Source organism: Onychostoma macrolepis, chromosome 23 (assembly GCF_012432095.1).
Source record: "Onychostoma macrolepis isolate SWU-2019 chromosome 23, ASM1243209v1, whole genome shotgun sequence".
NCBI lineage: Eukaryota > Metazoa > Chordata > Actinopteri > Cypriniformes > Cyprinidae > Onychostoma > Onychostoma macrolepis.
Genome location: NC_081177.1, coordinates 8169520 through 8188256, shown reverse-complemented (window position 1 = coordinate 8188256; position 18737 = coordinate 8169520). Strand labels below are relative to the sequence as shown.

Genomic DNA, 18737 nt, shown 5'->3' with positions numbered 1-18737 from the left:
ATCAGAACAGGGGGACAAGCGGGTCAATAGCGGCATAAATAATGGAACGGACTAGATGCATGTTGTTAATGCAAATGAAGATGGACCAGCCGGACTGTCTGTGGGAAACAAGCATCGAGTGTGTACTGTGTCCTCGCTGTGTGAGACACACCATACAGTCCAACTGGTCAGCATCGGATGACCTGTTTGAAAAGGACGAACCTGGAAAGTCAACCTGTGCGCTTTCTAAACTCTCGAGCTGTTTAGACTAAGCTTAAAGAAATAGTTTTCTCCAAAAATGTAGAGGTGTTTGTTTCTTCATTGGAACATATTTGGAGAAATTTATGTGACTTGCTCACCAGTCCTCTGCAGTGAATGGGTGCCGTCAGCATGAGAGTCCAAACAGCTGATAAAAACACCACAATAATCCACAGGACTCCAGGCCATCGGTTAACATCTTGTGAAGTGAAAAGGTGCGTGTTTGTAAAAAACAAATCCGTTATTGAAGAAAGTAAGTCATAGGGCTTAGAATGTGTTAGTGTTGTGGTATATTGGTTTTTATTTAGCATGCGAGGGGATATGGGTTCACATCTTGTTTGAACATGATTTTTTTTTTTTAAACCAAGCAAAATTACAGCTGAACTCGACAGTGATCAGGATGTATTTTCATTGTATGTATAAGAGAAGCTTTGATGTTATGATAATAACTGTTTGTGTTCCACGGGGAAAAGTCATAGAAGTTTCAAGCGACATGAAGGTGGGTACATGATGATCAAAGCAAATGTAAATGATCTGTGTAAAGTGCAAGTTGATTGGTTGGATCGAATTTAGATGCGAGTGGCTGATTTCTGTCAGTGCTTTTTTTTTAAAAGAAATTAATACTTTTATTCAGCAGGGATGCATTAAATTGACTGAAAGTGACAGTAAAAAACTATTTAAAATAAAAAAACCTTTTTTATTTATCAAAGAATCCTGAAAAAAATGTCATATTTTTTAATAGTCAAATAGAAAAGTTATTTTAAATTGTAATAATATTTCACAATATTACTGTATTTTTTTTATCAAATAAATGCAGCCTTGGAGAGCAAGAGCCTTCCTTTAAGACTATTAAATATAGAATCTCATATGTTAATATTTTTAATAAATGATTTTTTTTTTTTTTTACTATATAATTTAAATGACTTTTAAAAACATTTTAATAAAAAATATCTACAAATTGCACCTATTTTATTTAAATTGTTTGCGTTTAGTGTTCATCGGTGAGAGCAAGGTATTAAAACATTATCATATAAATGTTTCCCAGGAAGTGTTTGTATCAGTATGTATGTGCGAGGGTCCACTCACTTTGCAAAAGTTCAATTATTGATGTGCAGAATGGACAAACGATATGCCTTTGTGCAACATAGTCATGCCATAACAATAAATCAACAATATGCACGTAATGATTTGTTGGAGATTGATCTTTACTACCAGAGAGGATCGTTTTGACAGCTCAGTGCCAACTAGGATCTGACTCACTGTCCATTTTAACTGTAGAGGATTGATCAAAGTTATGTAAGCGTGTGTTCATGTACAATGCCATCAGAAAGCATTGTGTGTTCTTCAGAAGGAAGAAAGTCATATGGGTTTGGGATGACATAAAGGGTGAGTGAATTGCTTTTTTTGGGGGTGAATCATTACTTTAACCCTCATGTTATGACCCAGAGAGGATTTCCCCACAAAACATGTTAGTTAATGTTATTGGATTGGACTAAAACTCATTTAGCTCACACAAAGTGATATATATAATTTTTATTTATTTTTTTACTTTTTTGGAGATATTTTCCCCAATGTTTTCCTAGTAAAAAATGACCAACCAGCAAAAAAAAAAAAAAAAAAATTGCTTGAAAATTTCTCATTTTGTATTGTTACCAAATATTGGATTCAATCTTTTTATCAACTTGTTTTCTTTCTGTTAGCACAGGTTTTGTATTTTTCCTTTTTGAACTGACTGGTCGTAGGCCTCATTGATCTGAGTTAATGCATCCACCATTAATGATTTTTTCCCACTTTTATTTTATAAATACCATTTCTTTTTACACTTTATGTAATACAGTGGCGTTATAACATGAAGTGTCCATGTACCTTTCAGAGTCAGTTGTAAATTTGTATCAGTATCGGTAGTACATCAACTAGATGGTAATGAAAGAAACAATTGTCACTTCATTCTTCCAGGTCCTAGCTACTTAACACAGCGTGCAATAAATGCAATGGCCGGGTGTGAAAGATCAATTTTTAGAGCTGCCCTGGTAAGGCAGAAATTGACAAGAATCTCAATCAATAAACTGCATTAGAGTGCTGACCCATCAGCTAAAGCCATGAATGCGTCGTTATATGGGTCAGTCCTGTTATGCAGAACATCACATTTTTAATAGGCAAAATATAAAGTTGCCTGAGCTTGAAAATATGGTTTAATCTTCGCAGATATGCTTCTACTTTGTGTTGCAGAGTTCAAGAGGTGCTGCATAGCAGAACTGACCCGTAAAGCTCATTTGTGACCCTGGATCACAAAACCAGTCAAAAGGGTCAATTTGTTTTTAACAAGCTGAATAAATAAGCTTTCCATTGATGTATGGTTTGACAATATTTGGCTGAGATACAACTATTTGAAAATCTGGAATCTGAGGGTGCAAAAAAATCTAAATATTGAGAAAATCGCCTTTAAGGCGAGACACTGCAGGTGAATAGGGTAAAAAAAATTAACTAATAGTTATCGCCTTACTTACCCAGCTGATTGATTACACTGATATTTGCAAACATTTTTTGTATTACAAGTTTTCTAAAATGTTAGGTTTAAATATGCAAATGAGGCATTATTTAATGAAATTTGCATAAATTTCAAGTACAAAAATCTGAACACTGGATGAAATCAGTTTCAAAATTCTTGTTTTAATTTTTTTGACATAAGAATCAAATGTATTTACAGAAGGAATTTTGGGTATCTCATTTTTGTCACTTCAGAATTCTGAAAATACTTAGACAAAAAAGTGTGTGTATATATATATATATTCACAATTTTGGGGGGAATAAAATGTTGTATATAATCAAGCAAATTATATATGAACAAATCCCTCTGTAAAAACCTTCAAGATCGACAGGAATAAAAATGTAAAGTTTGGTGTGTGTAAGTGCTACTGAAGTGGAGATTTATGGCATAAACTCATTTTGAGAAAACGGCCTTTAAAAATATGTTTTGCAATTTAAAGCTATTGACACAAATACATAAATTGCTGTAAAAGAAACACTTGACAGTGTCTTTTGTTTTTTTTCTTTCCACTAGTCCGAAAAAAAAAAAAAAAACATTATGAAAAACCAAAAAACCCACAATCTCAAACTTGACAGGTGCATGAAAAAAAACAGTGTTTTTGCCTGTAGTGTCTCCCCTTAAAGTTGTCCAAATGAAGTTCTTAGCAATGCATATTACTAATCAAAAATGAAGTTTTGATATATTTACGTTAGGGAATTTACAAAATATCTGATCTTTACTCAATATCCTATAATGATTTTTGGCATAAAAGAAAAATCCATCATTCTGACCCATGCAATATATTGTTGGCTATTGCTACAAATATACCCCAGCGACTTAAGACTGGTTTTGTGGTCCAGGGTCACGTTTATATTTCCCGCCGCGTCCCATTGACACGCAGGGGAAACGTCACGACGAGAGATCAGCACCTCGGACAGCGGCGCCCGTCAAAATCCAGCAGATACTTGGAATCTCCCAAAGGAGAATGGAGCAGGAGCGCGCACGGCAGCGAGACGTTTGTAAAAGAATCATTTTGATTGGGCGAGAGCGCGCCTTGGAAACAAGGGCCGTGTGTTGATGCGCACGGCAGAACGTCCATTTCGAGGATGAATCAGAGGGGAGCAGCATCAGCATCAGCATCAGCGTCCCCATCACATTACGATCCACAGCATCAGCCGCTCCACTGACCATCACACCCTGTGAAGAAGGAAAATAGGCGAACCTAAGCACGGTGCCTTTTATTCCCCCCCCCCCCTGGAAGCTCCATCTTCCTTTGAACGTGGCGAGGAACCATATCGGGCCGAGAGGGGGATGGTGATGAACTTCAAATGGAGACAAGATGCTGGCATTTCCCCCCAGCTCTTCAGCCAATACTGCCGTCGTTATGGCTGTTTTTAAAACACCAACCTAATGGATTGTTCTGAACTCTGCGTTTGGGATGGGAGGTGGCGTTGGAATATGTCGATGGGAAGATGCACAAGGAAATGATGTGAAAGCTTCGTCATGACGCCTCTGATGAACAATAAACAAAACTATAGGATTGCACCCGAATCCAACTTCCAGCTCTTTTGGATTATGTTTTTATGCTGAAGGATCCCCCGACGATGACTGTGTGTGGCAGCGATGCTCTGAAATGCCATTTTGCATCTCCCTTGTCTCTCATCCGCGCGTCCAGGCTTTGGGTTGCTGGGAGTTTATGAAAATCACCTCTCTTTAGACCTGGAACAATGCATTGCTGGCTATTTATCGCAATACCCTAGGCTTATTATTGTCATCCTCGCGTCCTATGATGATTGTATCAGAGAAACAACATCGGCCCTAACAGGCACATACATGCCATCAGACGGAAAATAACAAGCCCGGAGATTTTCTGACCAATTACCTTTGGTTTGGACACTTTCCTTTGAGACTTTAGGGTAGCAACTGCGTTTCTGCCGAATGAAATATTAATAATAGGCCTAACGGGATCAATAACAACAATAATAATTAAAATAATAAAACAATAATAATGTGTAAAAATAATAACGTTATATAAAAATAACAACAATAATAATTATCAAGTATAACAATAATCATATATATTTATAAAACAGTACTCCTTTCGTGAACAATTAAAAAAATTCACTTCAGCCATAAGACATACACATGTAGTCAAACATGTTCAAGAACCGGATCCGCATGTTTTTTAACGAACTGAAGGTGCTGGTTTTTATGCGATCCGGTTCTAGACCCTCCGACAGTGACGCAGAGCCGAGCAGACGACCCAACAGCATGAGGGGGCTCGGGATGGGCGGCTGCGGATGGCCGCCCTTCGTTGACTGCTCCAGCCGCGACGACGAGGAAGAATACTACGGGAGCGACCCCAGGCCCAGGAGTCTGGCGTTTGAGGAGAAAGACCCTAAACTGCAGGCGGGCCTGGACGCGGTCAGCCTCACCAGCAGCACGGGCAGCGGCATGAGAACACCTCAGTGTCGAATCTGCTTCCAAGGGCCAGAGCAGGTAAACAAACGCTGTTTTATATCACACAGTAACAAGGCCTGTGTGCGTTTTCTTTAGGTTAATGCTCATATCACAAAACCAGTCGTAAGGGTCAGTTGTTTGAAATTGCGATTTATATATACATCATCTGAAAGCTGAATAAATATTTGGCTGAGATACAACTATTTGAAAATCTGAGGGTGCAAAAAAAAAAAAAAAATTCTAAATATTGAGAAAATCGCCTTTATAGTTGTCCAATTGAAGTTCTTAGCAATGCATATTACTAATAATAATAATAATTAAAAAAAAATGAAGTTTTGATATTTACGGTAGGAAATTTACTAAATATCTTCATGGAACATGATCTTAATATCCTAATGATTTTGTGGCCGTGCTACTTATGACTGGTTTTGTGGTCCAGGGTCACATTTCCCATTTTAAATGTGGTGAATTATAATGCAGTGGCCATGTTGCACATGCTGCTTGTTATTGTTGCTGTAGTGAAGTACTACAGTATATACAGCTCCACAAAGTACACATTGTTCATTAGCATTGCTCAGTTTTTTTAATGTCAATACAAAGTGATATGAACACTAAATTGTGGCTCAATAATAAAAATACCATGAACAACAATACATAATTGTAAACAGCTCCACAAAATAGTTATGCAATAAGTACATGTTGTCCAATAATATTTTCGTACTTATTTATTTAAATACACTTACATGAACACTAAAATGATTAATAATAATACTAAAAGCAACAATGCATAATTATAAACAGGTCTACAACATAATTACGCTATATGTTCATGTTATCCAAAACAATTTTAGTACTTATTTATGTAACTTCCAACACTGAAATGTGATTATTTAATAATAATAACAATTCTGTGAACAACAATGCATAAATGTAAACTGCTCCATAAAATAAATGCAATAAGTACATGTTGTCCAATAATATTTTCAGTACTTATTTATATAAACACACTTACATGAATAATAAAATAATACTATGAACAACACTGCGTAATTGTCAATAGCTCAAAAACATAATGCACTAAGTACATGTTGTCTAATAATATTATTTAGTACTTATATATGTAAAAACACTTGCATAAACACCAAAATGTGAATAATTATAATATACACTAAAAATAAAAAATAAGAAAGTTTTCTAATTTATACTGCATTATAAGCAGATAAATATTTTGATATTAAGTATTTGTTGTCTAATAGTTTTATCATATTTATTACTGTAAATAAACTGTAACATGAACACTGCATAATTATGTGCACAATATGCATTTTGTTTAGTTCTACATTATGCATTGTAATGTTGCCTTGCTTGCTTACTGTAAACATTAAACATATAAAGTGAGCCTTATTTTTGCACAAATGCGCAGAAATCGTTTGGGAAGTATTGGCAGCACGTTTAGCTCACCGCCATGCCATCTGGAACAAAGACCAGTGGCAGCATGTAGACTAATAATGCATTTCTCTTCTGATGGGTTTGCAGGTATGCCATTGGAGACTGTCGATTTACAGGTTCAATATGCCCACCCAATTAACCTCTCTATTGCTTTTTTATGAGCAGTAGACGTCTCAACGACGTTCTGTATGGAAATGTATAGATCCTGGTGTGGATGTTAAAGCCCAGGGCAGCCTGAAGCTGATTCATTTGCAATGCAAAGACTGTTGTATTCATGCAGGCCAGGAGCAGGATTCGCATGGTCTGGAAGACGTTAGGAAAAACAAGGCTCAGGAAGATCATAAAATGAAAATAATTGGCAACGCAGTTGACTTTTTAATTGTCAAATTATTAAGCAGAAAAATAGCTGTTGTTCTTCTGACCTGCTCGTCTATATTAGTATAATCAGATCCTCATGGATAAATTTGTATTTGTATGGTATAGGCGGAACACAGGATGGATGTTTGGTCAGCAGCCAAGCTGAGAAACAACAGATGTGCGAAACCTGTAAAGCTTGTCTGCTGCAAGTTAGCCGTAGACATCAGCTAATATGGAAAGATGTTAGCCATGTACCAACACAATCCATCTGGCAGTCCATCTGATTATGTCAGCCTCGGTGTCTGTTTTCAATGCGAGATGCATTTCAGTGTAAACCTGCCTCTCAGGTAAATGGTTTAATGAGCTGTGGAAAGTGCTGGACAGACAGAAGAAGAACAGCCGCTGGAATAAAGACATACGGTCTGTCATTCATAGTTATAATATTGTTTCTCTGATCTTCGTTAACGTACAATTTAATCAGAATTTCAAGAATGAACCATTTAGAACAAGAGGGCATTAGCTCCTGCTAGTGGACGTCGTAACTGCAACATTTGGCAAAATTAAAGGGATAGTTCACCCAAAAGTTATAATTTTGTAATTGACTTATGCTCATATCATTCCAAACTTGTATGGTTTACTGCAAAACACAAAATAGGATAATTTGAGGAACACTGGACTGGACTGCATTGAAATTTTTGAAAAATATAAAAATGAATTAAAATGAATAAGAATAATTTAGAATAATAATTAAAATAATAATTCAAAACTTTTAAAAATTTTCCGTTGGTGGCCTCTTAAATGTCAAATATTTCATTATTTTATTATAGATATGTTACCAGTGCCTGATTCTCTTTTGGAGTTATTAAAATCACTCAATAAACAATTACATATTTTATAAATAACATTATAGTTTTTTTTTTAATATTTTTAATTCGTTTTTATATATTCTGGTTTTTAATTCAAATTTCAGCTAAAGTTCTAGTAATTTTGTTGTGTATTTAAATTATTATTATTATTTTTAAAATATATCCATATAATTATTTAAGTTTTAGTTATAAAACTAAATAAAATATGTTTAAGGGTTTTTATATTTAATTAAAAAAGTAATTTAATTTTTGTTTATTTTAAGTAACATAAAATGTATGGTTTTAGTTTTAGCTAACTGTAATAACTCTAATAACTGTTTAGTTGCTTGTCATCCAGGGGTGTGTTTTCCAAAAGCATTATTAGCTAACTATGGTTCCATTGAACGACGGACCTTGCAACCACAGTTGTTTTTGGGAAATGCACCACAGAGTGATTAGTCACCATTTACGGCTCAAGCGATTGACTCACAACCTGGCTGCACAATGATGGCATGTTTTTTTTCTTTTTCATATTTCATTTTGTTCAGTTTCGGTTAATGTTTATTTTAAGTACCAACAATTTATGGTTTTAATTTAAATTAACTCTATTAACTTGTCATCCAGAGAGATTAGGCACGATTTTCGGTTCAGTTGATTGACTCAGAACGCGGCTGCATAATGATGAATCACATTTCAAGCCACAGTATATAGATGAATGACAATGCAAACATATAGCTCCAGGAATTATAGTCCTCGTTGCTTTAAATATGAGTGGCCTGCTGAAGGGGTAGATGGGATATCAGTCCTCATTAGTCAGCTTTCTGATCTGTCAGGGTTTGTGGAACATGTAAAACTGATTTGTTTTGATGTGCTTGTTCTGGATACGAGCTTTAATCAGATTAAGCTGAGAGGTTTTTTTTTATATTTGGCTTTAACGCCAAAGCGTGATCTGCCATGATGCCGCCGTCTCTTTTCACACACAGAACGAAGCTTTTTGTCAATGATTACTATTTGCAGAGAACGACTTGAGCGCTAATTACAGATGTAGAGATGGAGAGAGCTTCTGTTACTGATGTTTGATTTCGGCTGAACAAAATCTGGCCTTGGATCTCGGATAACAGCTAGATACTCTGAAACAACAAGAGGAGGACAGGCTGTACTTTAAAGCACAGTATGACTCATCCAGGTCCACTTATCGTAACGCTCACATTGATCAGATCGGACAGACTCGTGATGTCCACTGTACTGGAGAACCTGACGGGAAATATACAGGACAAGTACAGTGCCGTTCAGAGGTGAAAATGTTTAAATTGTTAATTTGATTTTGAATTGAAATGCCTCAAGCTAATCTGGTCTAAACCTGATGATCATCTCCTCCAGCATGCTTCCAGATCTTCCAAAGAGCATCTTGCTCTTGCATCATGCATTCAAAATCCTCAAACCTTATTTCCACAATAAAATGTATTAATTTATTTTATTAAAATTAAAACTATTATTATTAATATAGCAATATTATTGCTATTAAAATTAATTATTTAATATGATTCAGTATTCATTTAATATATTTTATTATTTAATAAATTGGAATTGATTTTAATTGATTTATTATAATTAATAATTACATTTTAATTAATTTAGATGAACACATTATAAATATGTTTCTCCTCAGAATCAATATTGATTATTAAGCTTAAAACAGTTCTTATTATTATTTAAATTATTATTATTACTTTTAAATGTATATTAAGTGATAATTACATTTGAATAAATGTAAAAACATTCCAGATTTTCTTCGTGGACTTTTGGATCCCACTGTTTGTATTTCTCATGCTGAATTGACTACTATTCTGATCTCTTTCCTGGGCTGTTTCTGTGTTTATTCAGACAAACTGAGATGAACACATTATAAATATGTTTCTCCTCAGATTCGATAGTGATTATTAAGCTTAAAACTGTTCTTGTTATTATTATTTAAATTATTATTATTACTTTTAAATGTATATTAAGTGATAATTACATTTGAATAAATGTAAAAACATTCCAGATTTTCTTCGTGGACTTTTGGATCCCACTGTTTGTATTTCTCATGCTGAATTGACTACTATTCTGATCTCTTTCCTGGGCTGTTTCTGTGTTTATTCAGACAAACTGAGATGAACACACTATAAATCTGTGTTTCTCCTCAGAATCAATATTGATTATTAAGCTTAAAACAGTTCTTATTATTATTTAAATTATTAAATATTTATTATTTAAATTATTAAATATTTATTATTTAAATTATTAAATATTTATTATTTAAATTATTAAATATTTATTATTTAAATTAATAAATATTTAATATATTTTATTATTTAATATGATTCAGTATTCATTTAATATATTTTATTATTTAATAAATTGGAATTGATTTTAATTGATTTATTATAATTAATAATTACATTTTAATTAATTTAGATGAACACATTATAAATATGTTTCTCCTCAGAATCAATATTGATTATTAAGCTTAAAACAGTTCTTATTATTATTTAAATTATTAAATATTTATTATTTAAATTAATAAATATTTAATATATTTATTTAATAATATTTGTTATTTAATGACATTTTAATTGACTTTCATTTAAAAAAAAAAAACATATTAATTTTTTATTTTAATTGATTTGATTGATTACATTATAATATATTTAAAAATGTCCCAGATTTTTATTTTATTTTATTTTATTTTTTACTGGCCTGTTTCTGTATTTGTCAGACAAATTGAGATGAATACATTATAAATCTGTGTTTCTCCTCAGATTCGATAGTGATTATTAAGCTTAAAACTGTTCTTGTTATTATTATTTAAATGAATTAATACTTCATGTTTGATAGTTATATATTTAATATTATGCATTATTTAATTATATTTTTATTCATTTTTTTATTTATTTTTTTATTTTATAATTATTATTATTACTTTTTAAATGTATATTAAGTGATAATTACATTTGAATAAATGTAAAAACATTCCAGATTTTCTTCGTGGACTTTTGGATCCCACTGTTTGTATTTCTCATGCTGAATTGACTACTATTCTGATCTCTTTCCTGGGCTGTTTCTGTGTTTATTCAGACAAACTGAGATGAACACACTATAAATCTGTGTTTCTCCTCAGAATCAATAGTTAAGATTATTAAGCTTAAACGGTTCTCATTCTAGTCACACCTCAAAACTGCATTTAGACACGCTGGTACCACAGTTAACGAATCAATGCAATTAATGACCAGAGATTGCTTTCCTCTTTTCTCTTCTTTTATGCTGCAGTACCTGAGCACTTCAGAAGGCATTCAGTGTTTCTTTTGTTTGCAGTCTTTCTCTAAAGATTACATCAATCTTACAGTCCTGTATCTCTTTCCCCCAGTTGGACATCCTGTTCTTTATACTCGGCTTGTTATTCACATTCTATCTATTGAATGTTCTCTTGGCAGCTCTGTAAATGCTGCGTTACTTCTGTAATGTTAGTTGATTCATGGTTTCCCGCTAAATATACAGTATCTAGCACAGTCACTGTCAGTTGTTGTGGTGGAGGCTTAGGGTTAAGGATTAGAATAAAGTATTAAACATTCCTGGATAGTAACATATTACTTAGGGCTGCAAGATTGGAGAATTGCAAATTGCAATTTTTCTTCAATTTTTTGCTTGTTTGTAAGGCTGCACAATTACAATAGTAATATTTATTATTTTGTTATTTTGTTTAATATTTTCACTTACTAGTACTTACTATAACAACAACAATAATAATTGTTGATATTATTTTTATTAAATTAACATATTAAACAAAACAACAAAATATTTTGGGATTTTTAAAAAAAAAATTGTAATTGTGTGTGTGTGTGTGTGTGTGTGTTTTAAAAACCTCCAGTTTTTTGTGCTTGTTTGTAAGTCTGCATAATTTGGCCCAAAGTTTTGTGATTATAATGACATTAAAATGATATTTAATAATTACATACAATAACATAATGAAATCATAAATTATAAATAATAATTACATACTATAAATATTACAAGAGTTATACAAGAATTATTTTATTTTGTTTAAAAGTTTCATTTACTACTACTAATAATAATAACAACAACAACAGCAACCATCATTATTGTTGTTAAATTAACGTATTAAACAAAAATTTAATATTTGTAGAAAAGATTTGAGGAAAAAAATCCAATTGCAATTTTTCTGATAAAAATTGTGATTGGTATTTAAATGATTATTATTTTTTTTATTTTAAATCAGGTTTTTGTGCTAATTTGTAAGGCTGCACATTTGGACCAAGATTTTGTGATTATATATCAATATGACTATGTAATAATAATAAGTTTAATAATAAGTAGTAGTAAATAAATATTAAACAATGTAAATGATAAGTAATACTATTGTAATATTTTACTGTAAAATAAAAATTTATGAAACAGTATTTATGAAAAATACAATAATAATAATAATAATAAATAGTAGTAGTATTAAATAAATATTAAACAACGTAAATGACAAGTGATAATATTGTAATATTTTACTGTAAAATATTTTTAAATAAAATAATATTTAAGAAAAATACAATAATAATAATAATAATAATTTCAAAACAACAGTACAATTATAATACTAATATTTATAGCTGTCTTAAAGGCATAGTTTACCCAAAATGAAAATTTTGTCATGTGGGACCTTTGATTACCCACATTCTTTAAAACTGTTTGGTTATTCACATCCTTTAAAATATCTTCTTTTGTGTTCAACTGACGAAAGAAATTCATACAGATTTGGAACAACTTCAGGGAGAGTAAATAATGACAGAAAGTTCATTTTTGGGTGCACTGTCCCTTTAATTAAATTTCAAACATTAAACCATGAGCTTTTATTTTGGGGAAAAATCAGGAGCCATTAAAGCTTCTCTTTTGTTGACTACAGCCTAGCAACCACAAAATGCACCATAGCGACAGAACGCAAGAGTGAAATCTCTCAAATGCGTTTTCCAGAGCGCGAGTGTTGTACCTGCAGAGCTGCAGGACTTTCAGAGGTGTGTATTGATTGAGTGTCTGGAGCAGCAGAGGACAGAATAACTCACCCGTCTTTTAACTGCACACTCTTCAGATCCTCCGGTCCCTCCACACACGCTCATAAGTCTCGTCAACAGCCGCATGAAGCTCGCTGTGTGCCTGATCGATTTAGCGTTTGTAACGGCCGATGGGTTCATGAGTAATATCTCATTTACGTAAATCAACCCCACCACAACACTGTGTGTGGCAGCGTCCGGTCATGAATGGATATTGAGGTGTGTGTTCTCTTACCCACGGCCCTGCGCTTGTAATGGCAGCTCGAGATGACAACAGATGTCACAGGATTGTGATGCCCATAGAGGCTTTCAGCAGATGTGCTGCGATCCCGCCGGATGAGGCTCTGGAACTGACATCTGTGTTAGGTAGCACTGCAAGAAATGAAATAGAAATGAAATGGTTGTGTTCGTCACAAAACAGGTCATTTTTATATTGAAATGAATTTATTAATGAATGATAATGGAGTGATATTCTATATCTAAATGATAAAAACAGAGAAGTAAAAAAGAGAGAAGTAAAAATCACCTGTCAATTTCAGTGGGTGAAGAATATCTTTCTCTGGTTGCTGTTTTCTCCTCCTCCTCAGAAAGTGATGTTGTAGTGAAAACATCCGGTGTAATGTGAGTTTTCCAGGAAATGCGTGTACTGTCTGCTTCTGGCAAATACTACTGTTTATTGTGCATGTTATTTTTTGACAGACATTGATGTTGTGATATTCAAATGATGGATTGTAAGATAATAGTTGTTTAGTTTTTTGTCGGCAAGTATATATGTATGTGTTATGTGGATGATTTTATTTGTAATATTCCAAACGATAGCCTGACTAAGTTTTTGACAGATGTGATAACACGCGTATGAGGTGAACCGTTTGAATTTTGGGTATTATAAAATATGCTGGAGAAATTGTAAATGGTTTTTGCATTGTCCATTATACTTATTTTCCAGAATGAAGTTTATTTCGTTGCTTAAATAAAATATGATACTCTACTGACACGATTGGCTTGTCAAAAATGTTACATTCAGCTGTCGCAAATTCGTTGTCTTTTGAATTTTTATTATTTTTAAACCAGAAAAGTGGTTTTGATGCTAATTGGTTATATACAATTATAATATATAGTATTTATTAATATTTTGAATAAGCTTTTAGATTAGTTTTCATTTTAATTTTAGTAATTTTTCTATGTACTTATGTCATTTTTATTAGCTTTTTATTTGGTGTTTCTATATAGCTTTATTTTTTTATTTAATTTTTAAATTTAAAATATTTTATTTTTTTATTTATTTTCATTCAAGTATTAAGGTTTAATATTAATATTTATATTTTATCTCATTTCAGTTTTATTTCAATTACCAATCATTTTTAATATTTAGTTAACAGTAACAACACTGGTTAAATACAACATAAAATTACATTTCCCGATCATTTCTCTTACACATTTCCAAGTAAAAGCAAATATTAAGCTGGAAACAATTTAGGGTGAAAATTGATTGTATTGATCAGGATTTAACTGTAATGATTAGAATATGATATTATTTGTTTATAATATTTCTTCCTGCCTACAGCCTTGGTGATATCAATAGAAAAGAGGCCTTCAGAGACAGAGAAAGTTATTGTGTTTGATGAAAGTCAATGAAAATTAACTGTTCTTGGGACCATCCTTTATTAAAAGAATAAACAGCATGAATTTTTGATTCTTGACGTGTTGGTCATTATATTTCATTCTCCCCTGTCCGCAGGGGGAGCTGTTGAGCCCATGCCGCTGCGACGGCTCCGTGCGCTGCACCCACCAGCCCTGTCTGATTCGCTGGATCAGCGAGAGAGGCTCCTGGAGCTGCGAGCTCTGCTACTTCAAGTACCAAGTCCTGGCCATCAGCACCAAGAACCCGCTGCAGGTAAAGCGTCAGCTTCAAACTGCAAAGTATCTGGGTCAGAGCAAAGCACTGGCTAGCGTCTCTATTTATAGGCTTCTACAAGCAAAGCAAGAAGATGCAATCTCACTGTGTTTTTTAATGCTGTGTGTATCAGTGGCAGGCGATTTCTCTGACGGTGATTGAGAAGGTGCAAATCGCAGCCATTATCCTGGGCTCACTCTTCCTCATCGCCAGTATCTCGTGGCTGGTGTGGTCTTCTCTCAGCCCGTCTGCCAAGTGGCAGCGCCAGGACCTGCTCTTCCAGATTTGCTACGGCATGTACGGCTTCATGGACATTGTGTGCATAGGTGAGAAGCAAAATCCTTTTTTTAACGTTGAGACCTCTCTTTGACTTCCTATAGGCTTTTAGCATTACAAACCAAACAATGAGAAATTTGAATAACACCCCTAATATACAAACATTTACATATACATATGAATAGATATATGTGTAAATGTGTTATAGGGAAATTATGAGAACTTTACAAAATGGTTTGTTAACAGTTGGTAATATATTATTTATACTGAATAAATAAATGGGTCACACTTTATATTAGGTGGCCTTAACTACTATGTACTTACATCAAAAAATAAGTACAATGTACTTATTGTGGTCATATTGTATTGCAAAACACTATTGCTGCTATTGGTTAGGGACAGGTTTGGTGGTATGGGTGGGTTTAAGGGTGAGATAAGGTGTAAGGGATGGGTCAACAGTGTAATTATAAATGTAATTACAGAAATGAATTACAGATGTAATTACATATAGGTATTTTTAAATATAAGTACAATGTAAAAGCATGTATGTACACTATAAGGGCATTGTACCAAATTATTACTTCAAATGTAAGTACATAGTAGTTAAGGCCACCTAATATAAAGTGGGACCAATAAATGATACTTTTTAAGCATGTTTTGATCTTGTTTAATGCTAATTTCTACATATACTAATACATTTTAATTTATAAATATACTATAAATTATTTAGTACTATATATATATATATATATATATACTATTATGTAAAATTAAATATTTATTTTTAATATTGTAAAAAAGTTTAAATAATTAAACAAATAAATTATATAAAATATATATAAATAGTTTAGATAGATAGATATAATAAATATCTTAGTTTTTATTCAGAATATAAAGCTAATTTTACCTATGTTAATTTATGTAATATATTACTATTATTATTTATACATTTTTATATTATTAAAAATAAGGTTATATAAATTATATATAGTATATTGTGAACAGACAATATTAATATTAATATAAAATAAATTATTAAATTAAATATTTTTATATTATTAAAAATTGTTTATATACTTATACAATTAGATTATAGATGGATAGATATACTATTAATATCGTTATGTTCATATATAACAGAAATTCAATATTTTTTATATAACTTTAAAAATATATACAAATGTTATATATATATATATATATATATATATATATTACTGACAGTTTATAATATTAATATACTACTAATAACTTTGATGTTTGTTTGTAATGTATGAACTCGTGTTAATTTATGTAATATATTGTATAATAATATTAACCTAGAAGAATTGATGCTGTCAAAAATGTTGTTAGCTCATGATACCAAGTGCATTAACAAATTGAAGCTTATTGTAAAGTGTTAGAGAACTTTCATATGTTTATGGATGGATCCGTAACATCCACTAATCTGTAATTCCTCACAGGCCTTATAATCCACGAGGGCTCCTCCGTGTACAGAATCTTCAAGCGATGGCAGGCTGTAAACCAGCAGTGGAAAGTATTGAACTATGAGAAGTCGAAGGACTTGGGAGACCCTTTGAGCTCCAGCAGTAAGGCAGGCGGCCGCGGCTCGCGCAGCAACCCACACGGCCTGGCCAGCAGCAGCAGAGGGGGCCAGCGAGTGCGCAGGTTAAGGACTATCCTCAACCACCACTGCGGCTACACCATCCTCCACATCCTCAGCCAGCTGCGGCCCAGCGACACACGGCTCGGCACCGCCACCAACCGCGAGGTGGTGATGCGGGTCACGACCGTATGAGGAAAGAGAAGCGAAGACACACGTTTTCTGCCTTTTCCTGCAAAAGACAGCGTTACGATGCCAGGATGATCGTGATTTTCCTTGCGTAACGACTTTTTCAACGGACAGGAACGCACACGAACAATGCGTAGGACATTGGTGCCAGTCGTTCCTGGAGTTTCTATTGGCGAGACTCTCTCATGATCTAGCACACTATTGCATTTTTAAGTTCGATTTCCTCGCTGGTGTTGTTTTTTTATCGATACGATTTTTAAAACGTTTTGATTTTCTAAGGGAGAATGGTACATGAAGTGACACCGACGTGTGATGTATATGGTGACTCATACGGACCTATTGTTGTAAATGATGTTTACGGATGCTTCTGACGCAGCAAGAGAGCCAACCATAACCAAACGATCACGACACAATAACCAGGGAAACGAGATACGAATTGTTACATACTAAAATATATCAAAGGGGGAGGGTGCAATAAGACATAATAAGATTATTCAGAGAATAAAAAGACGTAAACATTTAAAAAGAATTTGATCTTCTCTGCAATAAAGATATCTGTACATTTTACAGTGACCTTTGCATGAGGGTAGAGTTTTATGCCTCCTCGACACATGGACATGATGAATTTGTTTTATTCAGAATGGTGCTCGTTTGAATAAACACTACTATTCATCTGCTGTTTGTGAAATGCATCATCACACAGGCTTTTGTTTGTCTTACATATAACACTGAATTACAAGCATTTTTACCATATAACGCACAAATGCAGCTTGATTTGAAAAGAATGACTGATTTGCAGACAACCATCCATATTATAGTCTTCTGTTTTCTAGTTCAATTTATATTATTATGAATGCATTACCAGTTCTTTTAAATGTAGATTGCAGGTAGTTATCACAAAAAAAAAAAAAATCGCTCACTCATGTTGTTTCAAACTCTATTCTTCTGTTGAACATAAAGATGTTTTGAAAAAAGTCTATTTTGGTCAGAAAGAAGGTGGTGATTTACACAATCATGCTCTAAAAACGACACTAAAACTAGTCCACACAACACATGCGCTACACTTTTAATTACACAAAATTTTAAATGTTTAGGTACCGTCCCTTCAAGAATAAGTTGATCTCAAGTAGCATTTGTCATTGTTAATTCCTCTTTTTTTTTATAGAATTTTTTCATAACAAAACATAACAGTATGATTTATTTTATACACCTTATTTTTCCACGTGGAAATAAGCCGTTTTGTACAGCTAAAAATAGCTTGAAGTGAATAACACCGGAAGCCAGACCCATAAAATTTACAAATGGCCGCTCCCACTCTTATGGAAAAATAAGGTGGATAATTCTGTTGAAGCATGTAAACACACATACAGTTTGAAACTGAGTATTTAATATTCACAAACTCGCCCCATTTACTTCAATAAACAACAAACATTCAATACGTTAAGCTCAATTGATGAAATTTGTGACTGTTTTTGTGGTAATCAACGTGCCACAGATTTCCTGGATTCATTTCAATGTATTAAATCTAGAATTTTAGCTGGTCTCATATGTTAGTGGTCATATTTACCGTTGTTCGGCGAATTTCCCGGGAGAAATCCTGTTATTTAGGAATCCACAAAATTGGGAATTTCGTGTCAGGACAAAAGATTTCAAATTTGTAGCGTTGAACAACAGAAAGCTGCTCGGTTTGAAAGCGACTTCTGTGTGGGCTGTACTTCATAAATCAATGTTTTTGATTTTTCGAATTCTTGGCGAATTCGCGTGGGTTCCACTGATAACAGGTGCAATGCATTTATGATAATAC

The 18737-nt window shown here is 33.1% G+C and overlaps 1 protein-coding gene across 1 annotated transcript; it reads left to right on the top strand.

The window, feature by feature from the left end:
* Nucleotides 1-3599: 3599 nt before the first annotated feature.
* On the top strand, nucleotides 3600-17610 carry marchf9 (membrane-associated ring finger (C3HC4) 9). The gene is made up of 4 exons (XM_058762319.1): nucleotides 3600-5263; nucleotides 14710-14865; nucleotides 14999-15191; nucleotides 16605-17610. The coding sequence occupies exons 1-4, from the start codon at nucleotides 4922-4924 to the stop codon at nucleotides 16937-16939; spliced, it is 1026 nt and encodes a 341-aa protein (XP_058618302.1). The 5' UTR covers nucleotides 3600-4921; the 3' UTR covers nucleotides 16940-17610.
* The last annotated feature ends 1127 nt before the right edge of the window (nucleotides 17611-18737 follow it).

Coding starts and splice junctions, on each gene's coding strand:
- marchf9 (XM_058762319.1), top strand. CDS start 4,922: ATGTTCAAGAACCGGATCCGCATGTTTTTTAACGAACTGAAGGTGCTG. Junction 14,866..14,998: donor GCACCAAGAACCCGCTGCAG/GTAAAGCGTCAG, acceptor TGTGTGTATCAG/TGGCAGGCGATTTCTCTGAC. Junction 15,192..16,604: donor CATGGACATTGTGTGCATAG/GTGAGAAGCAAA, acceptor AATTCCTCACAG/GCCTTATAATCCACGAGGGC.